Consider the following 24,504-nt stretch of genomic DNA (forward strand, 5'->3'; position numbering starts at 1 on the left):
AAAACTTGGTGTTGTTAGCTGTCTGGAGTTTTTGCTCACTTCCTGCATAAACAAACGTGGTGAATGTGGTGAAAGGGATAGTGCTAATTGCCCACAACTTTTAGCACTCTACCTGCTTCAGTGTTGGCATGCACACTACACACGGCTGTCTGCCAGAGACAAAGTGATAATTATGGTGCCAGTATTGGTTGCTAAAGTCATAACTGGGCTGAAACTAAAAAGTCAGTGTGAACATGTAGGAGTGCACTGGTACCTACAAAAATGAGCCCACAACACATCTTTTAACATCAAAATGTCTCATCAAACTTGTAAACCAGTCTCTTTAAAATTTCGACCTTGTTTACTATCGGATTCACATCTAAATCATCAGTGCTTAACAAATCCTATTTAAGTACACATTACAATGACACAATCCAATAACAACTGTTTCTCTTACAAAGAATTAGGAGTAGTTAATTATAGATCCTCTTAGAGGCACTTCTGAACTAGTTATAAAGGAAAGCCAAATTACAATTCAAAGTCAAAGTCAGAGTGTGGGATTGATTGTCCTTGGTCCCAGTGTTGTCCCAAATTAAGAGCTAGATTTCGACAAAACTTGAGCGGAAACATTTTAATTCAGATCAAATCCCACTGACAACAACCAACAGCTGCATCATTGTCAGAGGATAGTCCTGGGCTTAGATGAAACATCTTGCCATGCAGATTATTGTGCAATATTTTTATGGGGCTCTGATGATCCTGGAAGTCAGAAGCCATCTTTATGTATTGTATGGCTGCAGGTGACACCTACAATTACACAAGTGCAGTTATCCTCTCACATATGACTATCATTACAGGTTTAGGAACATGTTAGGAATGTTTACCACAAAGACTCACACGAATAGAACATGCCACTGTGGAAAAAATTGAGCAGCTAACCTATGATTTTTTGTGACTGCTTGTGTCAATTTATGATCATTTTCGAGCTTGATTTAATTAAAACAAAATGTCAAACCCTAAGGGGACGTGACAGAAAGAAGAGTGCACGAAAGATGCAGGAAATGTGTTTTGACTGAATTATATGCAGAGAATCATCTCAGCTTCTATTCATTTGGCATGATAATTTCCTCTGCATGCTGAATGAATGACCTGCTTTTAGGCTTACCTGAGGCGGTTCTATGGCTACCAGTCCACAACAGATAGACAGAGGAGGGCCACAGACTCCAAAGCAGATCAGCTGACTGAACTCTTCGCTAAGGTTCAAGAGATGCAGCGCTTCTTTGGTTTGCCTGCAAGTGGAGAGCTGACTGAGGAGACTCTGGCCGTTATGAGGAAGCCACGCTGTGGTCTGTCAGATGCTGAACCATTTGGAGAGACACTTCGCTGGAAGCAGAGCACCCTCAGCTACAAGTAGGGACTACACGAGTCCAGAGCAGTCAACAATGATGCTATTGCTGTGATTTTCATGCAAGAACCCATGTGTCTCATCCCATCCCCCTTACAGAAATGATACATGATTCTTGTGTCTAGTACTGTGTGGCCACTTGCAGAAAACTTTTTCCATGAGAGGAAGTGATAAATGCAAACTCAAGAGCAAGATGCAAAACGTTTTGTTTGTACAGCACCAATCAAATACTCTGTCCAATGAAAAGTTGGACTTGCGTGATGTTTTAAATCCCGAGAACTCATTTATCTTTCATAGCTGTTTGGACTACCAACATGCAAAGTGCTTTAGCAACTGAGTGAGGAGTTAAACAAATCAATAGGATCAATTGCTTTGTGTCAGATAAGTGAAATGCTGTGTGAAATGTGCTGTTCCCCAGGGTTTCCAGCTACAGCCCAATCATCCCAGCCTCCCAGGTTAAGAAAGTCTTCAAGGAGGCATGGAAACTCTGGGCTGATGTTACACCCATCCATTTTCGCAAGAGGAGCAGGAGAGAGGCTGACATCGTTATTTCCTTCTACAGCGGTGGTGCGCTCTAGAGGGACCACATATGCCCACAGCACTGTCAAAGTTTTGTTGCTTAGTGATCCTCATACATGGCATGCATGATCTCTTTGCTGAACAGTATAGTTCACTTGAAATTGTTTTTTGCAGACCATGAGGATCACTCACCCTTTGATGGCAAAGGAGGCATCCTGGCCCATGCCTTCCTGCCGGGGTTTGGTATTGGAGGAGATGTGCACTTTGACGCCGATGAAGACTGGAGCTTTAATGCAACTGGTACTGGCACTGGAAGTTGCTCAAAATCAACAGAGGTTTTCTTGATAATGTCAGAATACTTGCACACAAATTTCGAGATTTAGCATGTAGAGTATATTGATTTTGTGTTGTTTGAGTGAATATTGGGAAGCAATAAAAACGGAATTTGTAAAGCTGCACTAAACTGCACTGCCTTATCAGCTTAGGTCATAAGGTCAGGGTTCGAGATTTCCAACGACTTTCTCGCTATATCAAGAAATGTTTTGTGTTGTAACAAGTTGGTATGCTGTTATAATGACAAAAGTTTCTTGTTCTATGCATAGGAATATATATATATATATATATATATATATATGCCGTTATAGTGTGATATTGACTGAATTCTTTTTTCCAGCCTGACAGAAACACACTGCAGTAGATTCACATGCTCATCATTATGTGTCTGTGGCTTTGCCATATGTTACTCACTTCATGTTAATGCAGTGACTTCTTTACTTAAAACCCCAGCCTCTTCAACTTCTATTGTTAAGAGGCACGCTGGAAAAAGCCAAATCAAAATTTGAATCTTGGTCTTATGTTCTGTTTTCCCATCCTAGACTACTTGCTGACTCGGTATCTGAAAATTACCCAACATTTAGGATGTTCCAAGTGACTAATGAGGTGTGGCCAGAGGAGACACAGGTGGATCCTCAATAATGTGATGAGATTATGTGAAGTGACAGCAGTTGGCATGAAGCATGTGCCCATCTCAACACTGTCAGAAATATTTAGAAATGGTTGAACAAATCCACAGTTGTAAGGAGTCCAAACCATTACGTCATGTGTTTCCTAAAGAGTAATAGGCTATTAATCTTAGCTAAACGTTTGCCAAAGTGCCATGTTAAATATTTATATGCATTTCTGGCAGCTCTGTTTGAGCAGGATGTAAAGCTTTGCCCTTACACACTGAAGAAACTGAGCTGTCATGAAGGCTTAAAGGCTTCTGAATGTGATTCTGTGGACAGAGGAGATGATAGAGCAGCTGATTAATCACATTCAGAAAGAGTGTCTCTATAGACTGTAGAGTTTTTCTGCCACTTAGACATATATCTGTTTCATTCTGGCCACATTCAAAGCAAGCCCATGTGTTTCTTACTGGAATCACGTTCTGTGTCTGGAATCACTTTTTGTGTCCTCTCTGGTTTGTTTGCTTCGTTTTTGAAAACCTTAATGTTTCCATTCACTTTACATTCATCATTTTTATGTTGTGTTGTTTGCCATGAAATAATACACTTTAACATTAATTATGTTCACAGTTACAGTTAGTCTATGGAAATCTAGGGCTATTACAATAATACAAGTTAATACAGTAATAATAAAATCATTTGCAAAATGGATAAAAGTTTGACGCTAATGTTCACACATACAACTCACACAAGTGTAAGGCTCAGTAAGGCTTAACATAGTTCAGAAGAATTACCCATTTAACTAACTTGTGTAATATGTTATATTATTCCATGCAAGAAAAAAAAAAAAAAAAAAAAAACATATCAATGTCACATCTGGTGTTAGTTAAGGTCACTGGTGGGAAATTTTCTCCATGCATAGGAAGTGACAAATCAGTCCTTTCAAATATACACTGTTTTGCTGCTGCCAAAACTGCATAATTCAGCTTTAATTTTTCTTCTTTTTTTCTTTTTTGTGCCATTTTTTAAAATTTAAACTCCCTTACAAGATTTCTGTTATTGCTTTAGGCTACAACCTATTTTCGGTGGCAGTACATGAATTTGGCCATGCCCTTGGTCTGCCCCACTCCCCTGACCCCGGAGCTGTCATGTATCCAGCTTACAACTTTGTGCCTAAATCTGACCTTCAGCTCTCTCTCCGGGACGTCAAAGATGTCCAGCACATGTATGGTGAGTCTGGCTGAATCCAAACGAGATGCTAACCATTTACTTTACACTGTTACTGCATGATGAGTCAACAGCAACCTCATGCAGGTCTATTTTACCTTCAGGTGTGTACACCTCAGCCGTAACTTTTCCTTTGTTTTACCTTAACCTGGAATTTTCCACCATATTACTCACAGGTTTGTCACTGTGGTATCACTTAATTGCATACTACCAAAACGCATGAAATTTGTTGGAAACTGCAGTCATGAAGTCCTCAGTAAATTTGTTGTAGATAAAAATATTGTGTGTTAATTGTCATAGCCAGGCAATGTGAGATTTTGTGGAAACATTACACAGTCTTGGCAAATAATTGTTTAATTGTTATTTGCCAGCTGAGGTCTTTTTTTCCTGCTCTAGGCAGAGACATTTGCTTGTGCAAGATTGATATTTTGAAATCGAGCCAAATACAATAAGGAAGAAAATCAACTTTGTCACAAGATAAAGGCTTACTGCCAGAGGCAAACCCTGAAACCTAGTTTATAACACCTTTACAGAGCCTTTATCAACAGTTTCAGGACAGCACACAAGGCCTTGGGGAATACAGATTATACAGTTGTTGATAGTAGTGCCAGTTTACATACAAATCTGAGGGTATGGAGCTTTGAAGAAAAGAACAGCTGTTGTTTTTCTGCTTTTCATGGATGTAATTTCACCCAGCACCACAGTTGGATAGTTTGCACAGACAGATAGGCAGCTTTTTTCATACAGCAATATCTAGTACTTTGCTTGAGGTACAGTATAAAAATTGCTGACATAAAAAAAAACAGTGAATTGGTCCAGTTTTCAAGAGCAGATGTATCATTACGGGCAGCAGGGTGAGTCAGTGTTGCCTCACAGCATGAAGGTGCTACATTCCACCCCCCCACAGTCCAAAGTCATGCAGGTCAGGTGAACTGAGGACTCTAAATTGTGCATCGGTGCATATGTACTGTATGAGTGTGTTTTTGCCCTGTGATGCACTGGTGACCTCTCGGGGCGTTTGCCTGCCCTCTGCTTTTCATGGATGTAATTTCACCCAGCACCACATGGAGGTTTTTCAGCAATATCTTGCTTCAAATATACAGATAAAAACTGTTGACATGAAAAAAAAAAAACTGACCTGTCATTGTGGCCAGTAGGGTGACTCAGCATTGCCCCACAGCAAGAGGGTCCTAGTTTTCCACTCACAGTCCAAAGACATACAGGTCGGGTCAACCAAGGACTCTAATTTGAGCATTTATGTGTATGTGTATGTGTTTGCCCTGAGATGGATCAACTGGTGACTCAGCCCAGAGCATGCTGGGACAGGCTCCAGCTCCCTGTGACCCTCATTATATTAGGAATAATTGAGTATTGAAAATGGATGGATAGGATGGATGGATTGATTGATAGATGGCCTACCATTGTCCCTGTCAAAAGTCAGTTAAAATCCTTTTATTGTGTTGCCTCCAGGTATCAATCCCAATTTCTTTTCACTATCCTTGAAGAGGCCGCCTCCAAGAACACCTGACAAATGTGATCCAGATTTGTCTTTTGATGCTGTAACAGAACTGCAGCAGGAGGTCCTGTTTTTCAAAGACAGGTACAGCATTGCAATATTTCCACATACTTTCTAATCAAGATTGACAAGGAGGCTTATGTCACCTATTTCTGAATCTCTGCCCCAAAGACAAACCAAACGTAGTGATTGAAACAATATGTAACAAAAGCTTGTCTTGTCTTGTCAGATTTATGTGGCGCAAGCATCCCAATTTTGACAAGATAGGAATCACTCTTATAAACAGTCTGTGGCCAGACAGCATACCTTCCAAGTTGGATGCAGCTTATCAGAACGTGGAGATGAACTTGATGGTGTTTTTCAAAGGTATTTATTATCTTATCACTCACATGCCAGCAGTTGTACTTATGTTGCGTCTGATTTGAAAAAATCTTTGAATAAACAGGTAGATATTTAATACAAATTAAACCTTAAGCAGTTGTGTTTTTATTTCAGGTGATCAGTACTGGGTGATTAGGCAGTTGAGACTTGAAGACGGCTTCCCAAAAAACATCTCCAGTTTGGGCTTCCCTCCAAGGGTGAAGTCTGTAGACGCTGCTCTTCACATCCGCAATGACCGCCACACTGTCTTCTTCACTGGACATGAGTGCTGGAGGTACCACCAGTCCCATTCTGACTACAATATATCTTAGAATGATAAATAAGCACTTAGCTGGTTACACCTTCCTACACTTTTGTGATGCATTTCAAGCAGATAATCAGTCCATTAGAGGCTTTTTTACAGGTAATTATCCAACACTGACAGTTGTCCTTCAGATTCAGATCAAAATAACATTCATTCAAAGGTACCCACTGTGGTTTGTGAGCACGAGTTGCTCACTAGTGGTACACTAGGAAAACTGGGTCCCTGTTTTGTTCACATAACATCCGGAAAAAATGATTTAGGAGAATTAGATTTTTTAGTCATTTTCATTGCTGATATTTTTGTTAACAAAATGCAATTCAACTATTATATACATATATATGCACTATTATGACATGGCATCAAGAGTTTGATACCAATGTGTAATAGTGTATATTACCATGCAACGTCACTAAAAATGTTTTGTTGTCGAGGAACTACAGTGAGACAAGACTACTTCTTCAATTTTAGGTCTATGACAACATACACGCTTCCTGACTGTGTAAGGATGACTGGCTTAACATCATTGCATTGACTAATTGTCATCCTGTGCAGGGTTGTTTATTTTTTCTTACTGATAACCACAACAAATTTGTTCATATGACAGATCAGGCACTTGTTGCTGTGATTCATTTAATGGTGTGTTCTACGTGTAACCTTACATCTTGAAGGCATACAAACTTCTCCTTTTGTGTGGTATCTAGATATAATGAGGTAAATAACACAATGGAGTCACCAACAGCTGTGGCCCAGCAATGGCCAGGGGTTCCCACTCCCCTGGATGCAGCTGTCTCATATGAAGGTCAGTGAGAAAAAGCAAACATGTTATCTCCCACAACTACTGCAGACAGTCTTGAGACCTTGAGATTAATCAGCTACAAGATGCATCATCACTCAAAGTGTCTTCAACTTGGGCTGGTGTTACAACTGTGGCCTTTGAAAGCTCATCAGTAAAGTAGAGAAGAGGGTACTGCAGTGCTTCAAATGGTGCGGTCTCCATGTAGGGCTGATACATCAAAAAGAGAAAAAAAAGACACAGGAGACATGCATGTGGTGATTGTATCTGTGACAAGTTGACGTTACAGTTCATGTTACAGGATGCAGGCATGGAATGTCAGGAGAAAGATCTACGGGCTGAAACGTCAACTTAATACAGATACAGTCACCACATGCATGGAAATCCATCTATTTTCTACTTCACAGCACCAGAAGATTTTGTCAAAATCTGGCCAGTTGTGTTTGAAATATCATGTTTGAGATGAAAATGTTGAGCTTTACTTATGCTAGGCCCGTGAGAGTAGTTTTTAAACACTTGAGGGATCATTCAAAGATGCTACCTCCCAGATATCATGGTCCCTGATACTGGCACTGACATTAGCACTGGTATGAGAAAGAGGCTGTGAAACCCTCATATCAGTGATCTCATTTGAGTGCAGTAATTATACCAATGTATCACAATCAATTTTGAAGAAAAATTCCCATACTTTCAAAATAAGCACTTAAATGGGTTTATTGCACTGCAGAGACAGAGACACAGGCATGATTCATCCTTCTTTGCTTGTTTCTTGAGTGTGGACATCCTTCTTCAACACAAAAGACTGCACAATACTCTTTATTTAGACATTTTTGAGTTGAGCAAGTTCTTCATTTTACCAGAATTAATTTGACAATACCCATTGCATCATTAATGTTTTCAGCAATCTTCATTCCTCAAGACTGTGAGAAATTCTATGCATCTCAATAATAACCCTCTCAATCCTGACAGGATTTGTGTACTTCTTCAAGGGCAACGTCCAGTACAAATACGATCCTGAAGCCAAACATGTCGTCTCCACAAGGCCTGCTAATGATCTACTGGAATGTGAAATAGAGGCAAATAATGACACCCTGACGGAGGGGAGAAGATGAAAAATACGTGTAGCTTCTTTTTGGGGATGCTGATAGCGCTGATGCAATTGTATGTGCTGTGTGTTTACGTGTGTGTGTGTGTGTGTAAGTAAGAGAGATGGGGGCGTTATTAGGGAACTAATGAATGATGTGGGAAGTGGTTAAAAGTATTACTTAACTACGTAATACAGTGGTGTAATAGTGGTGTTTGTACAGTTTTTGTGTGTGTGTGTGTGTGTGTGTGTGTGTGTGTGTTTGGAGCTATTGTTAACTTTAGGTGTTTTTTAAGTATTCATCAATTTCTTCTCACAAGGGAAAAATAAATTTGACAAATTTAAGATGAATTTGAATTTGATGTTGTGCTGTTTTTATTTTCGTTTGTTTGTTTGTTTGTTTTATCACATAACGCTCATCCTCAGTGAGTTCCTAGGAATACTGTTGGCTAACTTACCTGAGACAGCCCGTTGCGCAACGAGGCTACTACAGTTCCGCTCAGCATCCAATATTTGGAAACACTGACCAATATGTAGTTTTCCACTTGTCTACAAAAATGCTCATGCAACCACTCTCCCATCAGCCCAAACAAGCAGATTTGCTACATGCAGTGAGCAACCTCTGAACTGGTTGCAGAATAAACTTGCCTTAATGTTTATATATTGTAAAAAATAAATAAATAAATAAATAAATAAAATAAAAAGAACTGAATTTTTCAAGGAATGATGAGGCCCAAATTATATTTTATTATCCTCCATATGATTCACATCAATGCACGTAATTGGCATAGCTGCTTGGCTTTAATTTAATGTAATGACTGATTTGTGGCATGTGCAAGTACTGCATGACTTGTTGGATGAACTCAGGAATGGCAATAAAAGACAATGTAATTTGGCATTGAAGGTAAAGTCTTTTTTCCCCAGTGACATGAAACAGCATGTCTGTGCTCACTCACAAGGAACATCATTGTCTTGCACATAACATTAACAGCCAAAAGGTTGAAGAAAATGCTCAGAATGACAAGGAAAAAAAGGTTCAAGTAAACTGCCAAACAAAAACTAAATAAAAAATAGTGTTCCTTGGTTAGGAAAAGTATCTGCCAAAAAGCTTCACATCCACAGACACCATATATATGTGTGAAAGCCCTGATGAAAATAAAAGAATATTTCAGGAATTATTACCTGGATTATTGTACCACTTGTATGGGTTTAGCCTCTTCTCCATTGTAAAATGTAAACATTTATAGTTTTAAAATCAATTGCTTCAGGGTAAACTCATCGGCAATAATGATTTTTTTACAATGTATAACAAATGCATAATAACATTTTTAAATCAAACATTTAATTTGAAAAAAATGTTGGTTGCAATTGTGTCCATTTTATTCACATCATTAATACAGCTATTAAAATATTTTTTAGAATGACATTGGTCACATCTTGTGGAAAATACATTTTTAACTGAATCTGTGGTAGGACCTCAAAAATCAGGGGAATTCATGGGATTATTATATAATGTCTAGTATTTATTGAATATCCAAAATTAGATCCTGTGACATGTCACATTCATGAAGTGTGACATGTCGTCATAATTATCATGTCCTGTGATGGAAAACTTTTTTGTTGGCTGAGCAATCACAACCAACAACCAACAACTTCCTGTGTCGTCCATAAATGGAAGATTTTCTGACTCACTGTCTCAAGAAGGTAGTTGCTCAACACGCCCAGTCCTCAGTGTATATAAGGGCTGCACCTCCAGCACAGAAACACAAATCGCAAACAGCGAAGAAAACATGAAGACTTTCAATCTGTGCATTCTACTAAGCCTGGCAGTCACAGTTTACTGTGTGCCAGTCCTGCAACTCACTGCGCAAGATGAACGTTTTGCAGAGGTATGTACCTGAGGCATGCATTTAAAAATAATCTGTTCAATCTGATTGCTTTGTTCTTGTAGATAAAATAATCTGTTCAATCTGACTGCTTTGTTCTTCAAGATAAAAAAAAAATCTGTGCATTCTAACTGCTTTGTTCTTATAGATAAAAAAAAAAATCTGTGCATTTTGACTGCTTTATTCTTCAAGATAAAAAAAATGTACATTTTGACTGCTTGTTCTTATAGATAAAAAATCTGTGCATTTTGACTGCTTTGTTCTTATAGATAGAGATCTTGTGTGACTGCTGAGGATGGATGGAAGGGGTGCTTCCCCCTTCTTTCTACATGCAGTCTATGTCTGTTGTGCCGCTGCTTCATCTGTAGCCCTTGTTGTTCTTGTAGACATACTTGAAGAAATTCTTCAACCTGACAGAGGAGAGGGGTCCAGTGGCCAGACGGGGGATCAGCCCGCTGAGCAAGAAGCTCACTGAGATGCAGCGGTTCTTTGGTCTCACAATCACCGGGATGTTGGACTCCGAGACCGTAGAAATGATGAAGAAGCCCCGCTGTGGTGTTCCAGATACCAAACTGGCCCGTTTCTCCACCTTTGGAAATAACCTCAAGTGGGAGAAAAACAGTCTTACCTACAGGTAAATAATCTCAGCAGCAAAGAGAAACTGAATGTAGACATTGCATACGGTATAACTGATTATGTTATATCTCTGACTATTTTTGTGTCCCATAGGATCGAGAACTACACCCCTGACATGTCTAGGTCTGAGGTTGATGACTCCATTGAGAGAGCCCTACAGGTTTGGGCCAGAGTCACCCCTCTAAGGTTCACAAGACTCTACAGTGGCACTGCTGACATCATGATCTCCTTTGGAAGCGGATGTAAGTACAAGACTTCCTACTTGCCCAATCAAAGTAGCAATTTTATACCCCATTTTAAATGTGTGATATCTGTGTGTTTATATATGTTTAATCCCACTGTGAAGTACCTAACAGACACTGTGTTTGATCAGGGGATCAAGGGTAGAGGGCTAGATGCCTTGCTGACATGTCAGGGCACAGTGCATAGTTCAATGACACTTAAACGACTTGGAAAGGAGCAATTTAAGTTGAGGTTACTTAATGTACAGACCACATCTTGACAAAACACAGTCATTCAACTGGTGGCATGTTGGTGCTTGCAGCCTCCATTGTGTGTGTGTGTCCGTGCCTCATCCCCCCAATTCCTTGGATGTGGGCTCCCAAAAGGACCTTAACAAATGGATGAGCATCAATTTTAGCCCTGCGATGCATTTGGGAAACCCAACCTGGATTGTTTATTATTATCAATGCATGCAGGAACAAAAAGCATTTAAATAGATTTTATTTCACCGCTGGCTTTATCCTATTTATAAGAGCTTAACTGAATTTGTTTTTGTTTACAGATCATGGTGATTCTTACCCCTTTGATGGCCCCGGTAACACCCTTGCTCATGCCTTTGCCCCATCTGAGTACAACTCCATCGGAGGAGATGCCCATTTTGATGAAGATGAAACCTTCACCTTCAACTCAGACAGAGGTGAGTTCTTAAATCTCTCCTTGAGTGGAGCATTATTTCACAGACTTGGTGGATTCTTTTGCAATGCCACTGAGCATTTTGACATTATAATTGCTTGTCACACAGCAGATCTGCAACAGACCTGTAATTTTGTGTTTTCTGCTGCAGGCTACATCCTCTTCCTGGTTGCAGCCCATGAATTTGGCCATTCCTTGGGTTTGTCTCACTCTGATGACCCTGGTGCCCTCATGTACCCTGTGTACAGCTTCACCAGACCAGACACCTTTATTCTGCCCCGTGATGACGTCAACGGCATCCAGTCTCTCTATGGTTAGTATTCACTGTTTCACTATAGCCCATTTGCAAAAACAGGACATAACCAAAACTGATCTCCATGCATGAGCCTGGATAATTTCAGGCTTTGTTATTGGCTCATGCAAGGCTCATTAAATACTCAGTGACTGATTTTATTTGGCCTCCAGGTCCAAACCCTGATGAGGATCCTGTTTCACCTGGACCCACGCCCCCCACCACCCCTAATGCCTGTGATTCAACCATGGTCTTGGACGCTGTCGCCACCCTGAGAGGAGAGATGCTCTTTTTCAAAGACAAGTATGACCGCACGACTACAAATCTAACAGCAAAAATACATTTGATTTAAATCAGTTCCGGGAGAGCTGGCGTATGGACTAACTTGTAATGTCTTGGTGTTCTCTGTTGTCAGATTCTTCTGGCGCAGCCACCCTCAGAGAAGGGAACCTCAGCAGAGTCTCATCCAGAACTTCTGGCCAAGGGCTCCTATCAACATTGATGCTGCCTATGAAAGCCCAGAATCAGACAATGTCTTCCTCTTTAAAGGTATGAGTTTCTTCCTGCTCTTCCTCCAAAGGCACCTAATCTGTAACCATATAACCAAGTCTGCATTTCTCACTGTTATACACAAGGCTGATAACTTTTTTCTTTCAACAGGGCGCAAAGTGTGGGCAGTCTCTGGCTATGATGTTGTACCTGGCTATCCGAAAAGACTCACCGACATTGGTCTGCCCTATAGTGTGAAGAGAATCGATGCTGCCCTCTTTGATGTGGACTCTCGCAAGACGCTGTTCTTTGTTGGCAAATATTACTACAGGTATGTTAATTTCAAGTTGTTAATTTCAGTTGTCTGAAAAAGGAATAACATTACCTTGAGGTCTGAATGGTTTACAAGTTGTGAATGAGCCTTATTCATGTCCGTGTTTTGTTTAGCTACGATGAGGCCACAAGAACTGTGGACCAGGGATTCCCCAAACGAGTGGATGAGACCTTCTCAGGCCTGACCGGCAGGGTGACGGCAGCTTTCCAGTACAGAGGTGAGTGGCATTCACAGCTGATCTTTTTTTTTTTTTTCTTTGAGTCTTGTGGTTTTCAAGTCAGCTGTACTGAAACAAGATGTTGTTAACAATGTTTTTGACATGTGACCCCCCTCTAAATTATAAGCTGTAAACAAATGAAGTAATTAATAGTTTATCTTTCTTCTTCAGGTTTTACCTACATCTACAGTGGGCCGTACATGCATGAGTACAGCTTGCGCAGTGGGAGACTCTTCCGTGTGCTGAGGAACAGCTACTTCCTGCAGTGCACCAACTTCTAGACCATCTGACCCATCTGACCACATTAATCGCTTACAAAGCCACTGTGAAGGATGATGAATGTATCAGAGAGTCTAAATGAGTGTTATTTTTGCATATCATGTCTGATCAAATATTGTTATTTTGTTACACCTATTTATATAGGCATTTATTTATATATTTAAAGGTCTAAATTGCTGATATTTTTTATTTTATAAACTAAAGATATTAATCAGTTATCTATCAAAACATGTAACTGAATATTATCAATTTGTTACCATCAATTTACCAATAAAATTTTCTTGATAAGAATTTGATGTGTTGGTGTGTTGCTTTTTATGGTCAACATATGCAGAAAATGTTACTGAAGAAACGTTAATCCATGTAATCTAGTTAGGTTTACTAATGGTGAACACGAACATATTTATCTAGATAGATAGATATGTAGACATAGGAAAAAGAAAAGAAAATTAAAGAAAAAGGAAAAGAAGAGCCACTCCTACCTTCAGCAATACTTTTGTTCTGAAAATGGACTGTGCATCTTAGATACTTGAACCCATGTGTTGTTACAATGTTGTTTCATGCAGCCTATGTAAAGTTGGACAACATGGTGAAAATATGACTTCATTACCAAGACTGGGATTTAAATAAAGAGGAAGTATAGGCTGGCCAGTCACAAAAGTGAAACACACATTAAGAAATGTTGCTAACACTCACCCCCTCAATCACAACTAGTATGATTGTATGAAAATAATTGTTAGGTTCCTGCAATATACGTATAACATGTTAGGCTTACCAATCCATTACTGTACATGTCATCATTCTCAAGTTTCAAACATACTGAATTAAAACATCATCTCCTATCCATTTGCTTGAAAGACAGACTTCTATTCATTCATTTATTCATAAATCTTCCAAGCTGATTATCGTAATTAGAGTCACGTGGGTGCTGGAGCCAGTCCCAGGGATCCTTGGCTGGAAGGTAGGGAAACCATCACAGGGCAGACCTCTGTGTTAGGGTTAATATTCTGATCATGATGCTTATAAGCCTATTGTGACCATGGGGACCACATGGCCACTGTGGCAGCAGACAATGCCAATGGACAGTGAGTGGATGGCCACCTGTACAGTGTGGTTTGCTGGGGGTGCACACCCAGTTCATACTGACATCTACCATAGTTGAACTTAATTATTAATTATTTTTATTATCGTATTATTGCTGTTTTCTCTGTTGATTCAGCTTTTCTTTGTTTCATGTTCACCGGTGGTTCATTCCTTGGGGCTGAGAGGCTGTAGGCAGAGTCTGGCCTGGTTAAGCACATTGATTGCTCCTGATTGAGGTAACTGGTTACACCTGCACCAGGGAGGAGTGCAGGTGGAACATACCAAATCAAAAGTGCAAGTTCTCATATTAAAAGGTTGATATTGAGGTTCACTATTGCTAAAATTACATGACTAAAAAAAACTGCTAAATATGATTGATTGTTAAAAGAGGGGAGGACCCTGGTTAAAAGCAAACATGATAATTTAATGGTGGATGATTGGAATGGTTCAGGCTGGGTGGGTGGAGTCCTGGAGAGTGCTGGAGGTGTTAAAAAGAGGTGAAACCCTCACCTCAGGTCTTTTCCCTGCCCTGCTGCTGGGTGTTGCTGTGAGGAGCTGTGCTGCCTGCTTTAAAGGTGAAGTTGACTTTTTATTTTAACCATGGTTCCTGAGTTTTCGTTGAGTTCATGTGTCTGTTTATATGTTGTATTTGGGATTAATTTATTATACACTGTTAATTTGGATTGTGTTTAATGTTTTTTTTTTTTTTTTTGTCTTGTCTTGTCTACAGGCATGTTGGGACCGCCCCAAGTAAACTGCCATCCTTGTGCTTGATAAAATAAATCACCCTGAACTTTGCCCTGCTGTGCGTGTCTGCCATCCTTACTCATTTTAAGAGTTCTGTTCTAGTGCTGCAGTGTTACACTACCCTCACCTAAGCACCGGTGTGACACCTATGCATATAAAAGCTTAAGAAGCACCACAAAACAGTGGCACAACATTGTCTCCTTTCCTTTGGTAAAGGATGGTCCAGTGTATCCTCTGCTAAAGGAGATAGGAAGGGAAGCACTGAAGCATCTTTCCTTAACATTTAGATAATTCAACCAGCCCATTTCATGGCTGCCACTTAGATGCTTACAGCTCATTTCACTCAGTTTGGACCCTTACTAAGCAAAAAAAGACTATTCAACCTGAGTGTTTCCCTGCTTCCCAGTCTGCAACAAAGCCATCAGCCACACCAGCTAGTCAGCTTCCTCGCATTTCCAGTCTGTTGATCAATAAACCTCACACTTGCCTGCCTTGCTCTGCATTTGTGTTCAGCCTGCTACAGACCTGTGACACAACTTATGACACGACTTATGACATGATCTTCAGCTCAGTGAGTCACCTGTGGTTGCCCTCAGGCACAGGACCGCCTTTGCCCGGTGAGCAGTTTATCAAAGGTTTCCATACTCATCCATACCGGTACAAATCCTTTTAGTGCCCTGAGGTCTCCTTAGGCAAAACTCTAAATATATCCCAGCACCACTGTCTGACTTAAAGAGTCTTGTCCATAATTCACTTAAAAGGTATATACTTCTTTGCCAAAAATACTGACACAGGTGTGACCAGCTTCTGATGTCCACTTTAACCCTAATGGAGGTCAAATTCACTGAGACTGTACAGGCATCTGTGTTGTCTATGCACATTTTGTTCTAAATTCCTCAAGGCTGTTGTGGTAAAATGTGCTGTGACATGAGTTGTCTGCAATAAATCATTTACTCAGCCTCTAAGTCCCTCCCCCAGATTGATTGTTCAGTCTCTTTAGTGTTATTCATGAAGTCACGGTAATGATACTGCTCTATTACTGTTATTCACATTGTCTAGATTTACACTATAATCAGTATTCTGTTTCCTATAGCTATTTGGCATGTTAATACACTGGCAAAGCACATCCCTGCTAAATGATTCTTACCTTAATTTTGTGCGTATGTCGTTGCATTACCAGGGGGTGGCTAGATACTGCATGTCTATTACACAGACTGTGTAATGAGGTCTATTTCCTGTCTGCAAACCTGCTGCTATTTTTTTTTACCGCTGTAATGGCTCCCTCTTGTGTTTTCTGTCCTTACTACACCCAATGACACAATTTTCCAGAAAACCGTGCCGAATAGAGAGGTCTTGAAACCCTCGCATATCTAAAAATTCCCAAAACAAAGTATCTTTGCTAAGCCACAAGAAGAAGTGCACAAGAAAAACACATGTTGGAAAAAGTTGATAAGCAACCAAATCTGGTCTCCTGAATGATCAAAGCTATAAAGTATACAGTATGGAGATGACTGACTTGTTCTGACAACAAAATGTTCTGCATTGTGATCTTAACTGGAAGAAAATGTTTGTTTGCTGCATCCTGGAACGGTACTTTGAATATATATATAAAAAAAGAAAACTTGGCAATGTATATAAAACTATTCAGTATCCATCTATTTAAATCTTAAACTATGGACCATGAATTGGTGTGCATTCATTCATTCATATATTCATCACACCATGGCATAATTTACAAATGGTTGGTCAAATTTTCACATAATTTGGTGGGAAGGCTGATAAGGGGCCAAGGAAGAAGTAGCTAATTTTTCATGCCCCTTGACCAATGTCACAAAACATACATCACAAAAAGGGTCATAACTTGTAAGTGGACTCACACGTTATTATAAAACCGAGTAAAACCCATATTACCTTTTTGCATTGTTCAGCCAAAAGTGGGAATGCCGCAAAAAGTCACACAGCTTCATTTGTTTGTTTATCTGTTCATGTCACACGATGTTAATTTGAGTGAAAAGCTCTCTACCAACAATAGGTTGTCAAGTCCTTGTACCTCATATGATACTGATCAGTGTGTGGGTGGTACGACATCTTTACTGACTTAATATTTTACTTCAGTTGATTTATTTGTTTTTCTTTATCCATCATTTGGCAGTACTTAATTTCTCATGTCTGTGCAGGACTGAAATGTCTGTTCCTAACTCTAATCCTTAACTACAACCTGCCTGTTGTTACCTGTCCTTCAAAGTGTTACATAACTTCAGAAAAAATGTTTGTGTATTTTGACCAAAAAAACTCATCTGACTTTGAAGTGAAGCCTATATGTCTTCTCTCTCACTATGAATAATTGCCATGTGTCGTCTGCTGCACATTTTCAGTATGAGGTTAGCCCTAATCCCTTACCTGGAATAGGCCGGATGAATAAGATGTAATAGATAAATCATTTTTGGTCAAAAAGAAAAATACTGTTCATGCGTCCCTGAGTAGTTGGCGCTAGGCTTTAGAGTTTATTACACTGAGCACAACTGCTTATTTTTACTTCAAAAGTGAGAGATGCATTGATGTGCCAACATTAGGCTGTTTCTGTGTGTTTCCCAATGTCAGAAAAGACTTGGAACATATCAGTCCTCAATTATCACATTATTTTCATTTCTCCAGTTTCACTGAGCAAGAACAGGACTTATTCTGATTTTTCCCCCGAATAGGAGCAAGACTAATGTACACACACAGACTTAGATACAGATGATACAGATGACATCATGACAAGGTCCTCAGAACACTGACTGACATCTTGGAGCAGGAGAGACAGAAAAAAACATCAGATGCATGTGAGACCAGCTCCATCTATACAGTTCATCAGGATGTGGGAAAGGCCACCCTCCTCCAAGAAGACCAAGAAGATCCTCCTGCAGCTGGCACAAGCATGGGAGACAAGGGTGGACCTGGGAAGGAAGATATATTTTCCCTAGGTTGTCCAAACATCCCTGAACTCTGATATACGGTCTGAAGAGGTAAACAGGCTCATCCTGATTGAAATGGCAGTCCCATGGGAAGACAGATGTGAAAAGAAGAGAGGAAAGCCACCAAGCACCAGGACATGGATCAATGCAGGGATAGATGGTGGCAGGCCTGTGAATACATACAACTGCTTGCAGAGTGGAGAAGGCAGTGAAAGTGTTCCTGTTGCTGGCTCAGGAACAGGTGGGAGGAGTTACGCTGAAAGCCAGGAGAAGATGGGCAGTGACTGGCCATCACTGCCAACCTGCCAACTGGAGGACGTTGTGGTTCAGGGTCGAAACATCCAGGGAAATTTGGATGTCTCTTGACAACATTTTATCCTGGCCAAAAGCTTCATTAAGTCAGTTATAAGAAAGTGTCAGAAGGTTAGATAGTAATAAATAGGTTAAAAAGGGAAGCATCATCTTAGTGTATTGACTCATATAGCAGATGAGAAAAGGCTTATTGACTGAAGCACGAACAAAGACTTTCAATGTCAACATGACATGAAAAAAGGCAGTTGGCAACTCTCTACAAGTCAAAAAAGAGAAAAAAAAAAGATTTGATTGCACAAAATACTAGTTGAGAGAAACAAGACTGAGCAATGCTTTTGTTGCTCAGTCTTGTTTAATAGAGATAAAGTATGCGTGCCTTTCTGTGGTTGGCATTCCTTATTTGGTGTACTGCTGATTTGCATTGCTATCATGCAACCACAGTCTATGCCAACTGGTACACCTGTCTTGACCTCACCTTACCCCCCATCTTACCAGAACATACACACACACACACACCCTTCCATCATTTCATCACCACACTTATTATCCATCTCCTGTCACCCTGAATCGGGCCTGTTCAGACACCGCAAGAATGTTTTATTGCACAATCACACACTCTGCCCATCTTGTTTGCCTCAAATCCCAACCCTTGGTACAGATAGTTTTGAGAATTGACCAGTCAGTCCATATCAACGGTTCATCTGAGCAGAGCCACAGAGGAAGAATTTTTACAATATCTAGTTGTGATTTGTCACTTCATGTTAAAAAAATCTTCTCTGCAGGAGACGGAGGGGTCATGACAGGAGCTTTGGCTGCAAAGACCTTGATTTCACTGGTGCTTGTAGCACTGTGTGGAGCTGCTCCAGCCGCTGGACCCAGCCAAGATGAGCTGTCTAAAGCCCAGGTAACCATAACACACGTCAAGCTGTTCTTCCTAATTCTTCATAATGTGTTGCTTTTGTTAAATCTATTAGAGAGGGAACAACATTCTGTGTTTCTCTGATTCTACAAAGTCAACACCCTCTGCATCTCAAGTGTGTTAAAAAAATAAAGTTTTACAACCACTCGGAGTTTGTAACATGTTTAAGATGGATTTGTTTGTGCCGTGGGTTAAATATGCACTATGCAATTGACTGAGGACGGATTTAATGAGAGCCCTTTAGATTCAATTTAAACTTCTAAAAAAGTAAAGAATGAAGTTCCAGCACAGAGCATGCATGGTTTTTTTTATTTATTTATTTTTATTTTTTTATTAAATGCGTTTTTTTCTTATGAGTGCGTAGGCATGTTTTCAGAAGTAATATATCAGAAGTGAATGGAAGTGATGAAATGGTACAAAAGCATAAACATAATCCTTGATTATGGAAAAATCTGCCAACAAATGGCCTAAGCGGTCTATGTGCATTAAGATATGATGATATATAATCTACATATTAAAGTTCTGCTTCTGTCATCTGAGTTAGATGTTAAATGTTTTAAATTATCCCAATATCTTATGTAGAACACTGTATATGCAAATTTTATATTTCTGCTTTCTTTGTCCAGGCCTATCTGTCCAGATTTTTCTCCAATGTGGGTGTCAGTGCTCCCAACAGTGTGTGGCGCAGCTCCCTGGATTCCTTTGACGACACTCTTAGAAAAATGCAGGAATTTTTTGGCCTGGCGGTGACGGGGACATTGGACTCCAACACCTTGGAGGTGATGGATCAACCCCGCTGTGGTTTCACTGATGTGGCTAGGTTTGCTCATTTTGATGGCCGCCCCCGCTGGGACAAGACTCTGATCACATACAGGTACAAAACACATAACAAAGTGTAATACCAGTCAATCAACGGACAAGCACAATAAAGCACACCTGTAGGGACTTGTAAACCATGTTTTGCATTCAAACTGCTTTAGGATCACTGAATACACACCAGACTTGAGCAGAAGCGAGGTGGATGCCACCATAGCCCAGGCTTTCAAACTCTACAGTGACGTCACACCGCTGAATTTCAAGCAGATCAACACTGGCACCGCTGACATCATGATCTTTTTCAAGGAGAAAGGCGAGTCATGCAGTGCTTTTTTTTGCTCCCATTCAGAAAAGCACACAGTCTTGTTATTATTGGTATATTAATGCAGTGTTCTCTAAAAATCAGACCATGGAGACTTTTCTCCTTTTGATGGGCCTGGTAAGGTCCTGGCCCATGCATTCTCCCCTGGAGAGGGCCGAGGAGGTGACACCCACTTTGATGAAGATGAGCAGTGGAGTCTAAATGCAAGAGGTGAAGTATTGTGTTGTGTGGGTATCCCATTGTGTTGGTGTGCTGGGAGACAGGGAGGATCATGACAGACTCAAACCTCACCAAATGACATAGGAAACTATCTAGATGACTACACTAGGAGTAGGTGCGGGAATATGTTTTGTATTTTGGGTCAACTGTTCCTTTATAGAAGCAGTGCAGTCATGATAATATAACAGCTGAACATTTCACAGTCTGAAGTGCCCTTGCAGTCTCATGTTATCAGTGTGTTTACATAGGAGTCAACCTGCTGCTGGTGGCTGCCCATGAGCTGGGCCATGCTCTGGGACTGGCCCACTCTAAGGACAGGACTGCCCTGATGTTTCCCAACTACCAGTATGTGAACACACAGGGGTACAAGCTGCCTGAGGACGACAAACAGGGAGTGCAGGCTATATATGGTGAGAACCTTACAGTTAACACAACAACTTTATTTTGTTTAATACAGGAGTTGGTTTTACAATGACATAGCGTTATTTATCCACCAGGTTAAAAATTTGAAACATTTAAAATATTAAAACATAGATCTCCTATCATCATCTCCTACTACTACATTTGCAAGAACCATAACAAATGGAGCAGGTGCAAAATCAGAGGTTTACTGAGAGCCAGGCAAAGGGTCATACACAGGTGTTCAGTCAAAACAGCAGAGGTACAGATAAGCAGCAGGCAAAATCTCAAACAAAACCAGACATGAGTCAAAAACACTGCAGATCTGCATGTGGGCATAGGCATAATCAGAGCCAAAAGAGGTCAGAAACACTACGAGGTAAACACATGAAGAAAACAAACACTAAAACGCTTGGCACAAATGCTACAAGACAATGTGGCAGATAGTGAATGAACCAGGAGCTGCTTACATACTGACTGGGGTGACAGTGATTGCTGGTGGAAAACTTGAAGGAAGTGAAGTGATACAATGAGGATACACACAGAGAAATGTTCTTACAAATCTGTAAATTTCTGAGAGAGAGTGAGAGAGAAAGATTTTGTTGTTAATATCTTGTATGCCTACGCTTATTTGTACAGGGCAAAGCGAGGGGGCCTACAGTTGCCATCCACTTGTACCAGTTTGTGCAACACATTAATTAAATAAATAATAATGAAAAAAAAAAAAAACAGTTCCAATATCTCCACTTTTTACACCCACATTATAAGCGACCTTCTGTGATTTTGTCATTAACAGCAGAACTGTACAATTTACTAAGATGAAAGGTCAGAGGATTTTATGTTCATTATCTTCTGGGGGAACACACATACTTGTGGAGATCACTAATCTGGCCATGATGCAAACATAAGGTTAATATCTTTGAGAATAACATTAATAAAAGTGTTAAAACTGTTTCTATTCCATTATACACTTTAAACATATGTATGGATTGTAAAAAAAAAAAAAAAAAAAAAAAAAGAAGTAAAAAGCATCTGAGAAAACACCTGGGCTTTGCATCTTTGACACTGCATGTTCTTGTTTCCTCTCCAAGGATCCCGAACAGTGCCGACTCAAGCGCCCGCTAAACCTGATCCGAAGCCACAACCTGCCCCAAACCCTGCACCCAAACCACCACCCAGACCTACAGCAGACCCCGCTGAGCCAGAGCTTGAGTCCACCCCAGAGCCTCTTCCAGATAGGTGCTACAGGCACCTCCGTTTTGATGCTGCAACCTCCATTGAGGATAATCTTTGCTTCTTTAAAAATGGGTGAGTGCATGAACCCTTTTTTTTTTTAGTTCCAAAGAGCAACCTCCTCTGTCACAGTCAGATTCAGCCTTCATTTTGAAACAGTTAATTCCTGATGGTATATACCTCTGTGTCTGCCTAAACCCACCAAAGAGAATCAAAATCTGTTTCTTTGTCAGATATTTCTGGAAGAAGAGTGGTGACTGGGATGGCATCACGACAAGGAAAATTCAGTCTGTCTGGCCTGGAATCAACCATGTCGATGCTGCTTATGAATTTAAGAGTGATAACATTGTCTTCCTCTTTGAGGGTAAAAAAAAAAAAAACATAAATCAGCATATAGTTATCCTATATCAGACAAAACTAAAATTATGTTTCCTGATATTTACTTTTGGTCACTTTTGGGCCATCACAACAATAGAAATAATGATGCTAATAAAGAACCACCACTGTGGATACCACCTTGTTCTGAACTGATCATCTTGGTTAGGTAAACATTAAAGCTGCATTGCATATGTTTGTCATCTCACAGGTGATCATTACTGGGGTGTCAGAGGAAATACTGTGCTGCCTGGTTATCCCAAACCCCTCAGCGACCTCGGCTTCCCCCCCTCTGTCACCAAGGTAGACGCCGCTGTTTATGTAACATTCACAGGCCGGACCCTTCTCTTTGAGAGACACAGATACTGGAGGTGAGCATGACCTGGACAGAACACAAACAAATGGGCTGAATCTAGACAGAAGAGCCTCTGTGATGATGCACAAACAGTCTAGTAAATGGATGCTCCTCTTTTTGCTATAGCTTCAATAACAGGAGAGGCAGAATGGATGCTGGGTACCCAAAATTAATTTACAGAGACTTCCGTGGCATTGGCTACAAAGTGGACTCTGCCTTTGAAAACAATGGTGGGTAATGAAACTGACATTAAACTTTGCACTGAACGTACCTTCTTGATCTTAAAAATTTACTGATATATCGATAATATGTTGCTTTTTAGGTTACCTGTACTTTTCAGCTGGATACAGACAAACAGAGTACCACTATCCAAGAAGAAGAGTTCTTCGTACTCTGTTAAACTACAGCTGGCTGGACTGCAACTGAAAAAACAAAATATTCACACATGTACAAGTAAAGCTACAATCTCTGCTATCATATCCTCTGTAGCTTCTGGTGGCTTTTCTGTAGAGACGTATGAAAATGTCTGCATCATTTAAAATACATCAAACGTTAGCAAACACTCTAGGTAATGATTGCTGGCTATGTTGTAAAATAAAAAAAAAAATAAAAACATCATCCTGCGATGTGCACGAAGCAAGTGTGTGTCAATAAAGTATAAAACATAAAGAAAACACTAACTTTGTAATGCTTCTTCATAATGCCCTAAGATGGATGAAATATCAGGTTAAACACAGCTCTTTTCAAGGTTGCCAGCATGCACAGCACCAGCTGGCTCTTTAACCAGCTATTTCATGTCAGAATTTATGCTGTGAAAAAGCTCTATTGGTTGTAGCTGCGTGTGTGCATATGTGCAATGGAGCATAAGTAAATTTTAAAATAAATAAATAAAATAAACAACAACAACAACAACAACAGCAACAACAACAACACTATAATAATAATAATAATAATAATTATTATTATTAGTAGTAGTAGTAGTAGTAGTAGTAGTAGTATAACAAGAAGAAGAAGAAGAAGAAGAAGAAGAAGAAGAAGAAGAAGAAGAAGAAGAAGAAGAAGAAAAATAAGTAAATTTTAAAAATCTGGTCAAGTTTATTTGGTTAATTCAAAGTGTATCAGGAAAAGCTAAATTGTACAATTTGTCCTAACCTAGAAAACACAGAGAATGGAGCATTTAGTTTTTGTAAGTCTGCAAGTACATATATAAAAAAGATTTTATTACATGATTCACTTCAACATGTTATGTTTAAGCATGGAGTTTATTTAGGATTTATGCATGCAAAATGTACCAGACAGCACTGGTGACTCAAAGATTTTACCTCAACAGCAAGGATGGTTGGAGTCAGAGGCATCATTTCAACCAGAAATGTATTAGTGACGGTATAGCAGCTGAAGGAAGTGTTTTATTTTTATTTTATTTTATTTTACTTTACTTTATTTAGTGTATCTCACTTCTCTTGCCAAATAAAGCTGTCAAAGCAGGTATTAGGTAAAACAGTAAAACTACAACAACCATAATGCATAGCGGTGTGAGGCGGCGGCAGCACAGCTCTCGCTCTGATTG

At 39.9% G+C, this 24,504-nt stretch overlaps 3 protein-coding genes across 3 annotated transcripts; all 3 read left to right on the forward strand.

The window, feature by feature from the left end:
• The first annotated feature begins 1,240 nt into the window (after nt 1-1,240).
• LOC115371927 (collagenase 3) lies at nt 1,241-8,400 on the forward strand. Its single transcript, XM_030069550.1, has 9 exons — nt 1,241-1,389; nt 1,803-1,951; nt 2,078-2,203; nt 3,916-4,077; nt 5,545-5,674; nt 5,820-5,956; nt 6,086-6,245; nt 6,977-7,074; nt 8,038-8,400. The coding sequence occupies exons 1-9, from the start codon at nt 1,247-1,249 to the stop codon at nt 8,178-8,180; spliced, it is 1,248 nt and encodes a 415-aa protein (XP_029925410.1). The 5' UTR covers nt 1,241-1,246; the 3' UTR covers nt 8,181-8,400.
• Nucleotides 8,401-9,912: 1,512 nt separating this feature from the next.
• mmp13a (matrix metallopeptidase 13a) lies at nt 9,913-13,447 on the forward strand. Its single transcript, XM_030069549.1, has 10 exons — nt 9,913-10,041; nt 10,425-10,672; nt 10,768-10,916; nt 11,459-11,593; nt 11,741-11,902; nt 12,055-12,184; nt 12,297-12,430; nt 12,542-12,701; nt 12,818-12,921; nt 13,093-13,447. Exons 1-10 carry the CDS (start codon nt 9,943-9,945, stop codon nt 13,200-13,202), a joined length of 1,431 nt encoding a protein of 476 aa, XP_029925409.1. The 5' UTR covers nt 9,913-9,942; the 3' UTR covers nt 13,203-13,447.
• Nucleotides 13,448-18,971: 5,524 nt separating this feature from the next.
• On the forward strand, nt 18,972-23,577 carry mmp30 (matrix metallopeptidase 30). The gene is made up of 10 exons (XM_030068854.1): nt 18,972-19,203; nt 19,845-20,092; nt 20,199-20,347; nt 20,441-20,566; nt 20,824-20,985; nt 22,066-22,282; nt 22,441-22,571; nt 22,794-22,953; nt 23,064-23,167; nt 23,260-23,577. The coding sequence occupies exons 1-10, from the start codon at nt 19,096-19,098 to the stop codon at nt 23,361-23,363; spliced, it is 1,509 nt and encodes a 502-aa protein (XP_029924714.1). The 5' UTR covers nt 18,972-19,095; the 3' UTR covers nt 23,364-23,577.
• Nucleotides 23,578-24,504: the final 927 nt, after the last annotated feature.

Source organism: Myripristis murdjan, chromosome 14 (genome assembly GCF_902150065.1).
Source record: "Myripristis murdjan chromosome 14, fMyrMur1.1, whole genome shotgun sequence".
Taxonomy (NCBI): domain Eukaryota; kingdom Metazoa; phylum Chordata; class Actinopteri; order Holocentriformes; family Holocentridae; genus Myripristis; species Myripristis murdjan.

Excerpts from the sequence above, each read along its gene's own strand:
- LOC115371927 (XM_030069550.1), top strand. The coding sequence starts at position 1,247 with ATGCAGCGCTTCTTTGGTTTGCCTGCAAGTGGAGAGCTGACTGAGGAG. Across the intron at positions 4,078-5,544 it reads AGATGTCCAGCACATGTATG|GTATCAATCCCAATTTCTTT; the intron begins GTGAGTCTGGCT and ends TGTTGCCTCCAG. Across the intron at positions 5,675-5,819 it reads GTCCTGTTTTTCAAAGACAG|ATTTATGTGGCGCAAGCATC; the intron begins GTACAGCATTGC and ends TTGTCTTGTCAG.
- mmp13a (XM_030069549.1), top strand. The coding sequence starts at position 9,943 with ATGAAGACTTTCAATCTGTGCATTCTACTAAGCCTGGCAGTCACAGTT. Across the intron at positions 11,594-11,740 it reads CACCTTCAACTCAGACAGAG|GCTACATCCTCTTCCTGGTT; the intron begins GTGAGTTCTTAA and ends TTTCTGCTGCAG. Across the intron at positions 12,185-12,296 it reads ATGCTCTTTTTCAAAGACAA|ATTCTTCTGGCGCAGCCACC; the intron begins GTATGACCGCAC and ends CTCTGTTGTCAG.
- mmp30 (XM_030068854.1), top strand. The coding sequence starts at position 19,096 with ATGACAGGAGCTTTGGCTGCAAAGACCTTGATTTCACTGGTGCTTGTA. Across the intron at positions 22,283-22,440 it reads CTTTGCTTCTTTAAAAATGG|ATATTTCTGGAAGAAGAGTG; the intron begins GTGAGTGCATGA and ends TTTCTTTGTCAG. Across the intron at positions 23,168-23,259 it reads CTCTGCCTTTGAAAACAATG|GTTACCTGTACTTTTCAGCT; the intron begins GTGGGTAATGAA and ends GTTGCTTTTTAG.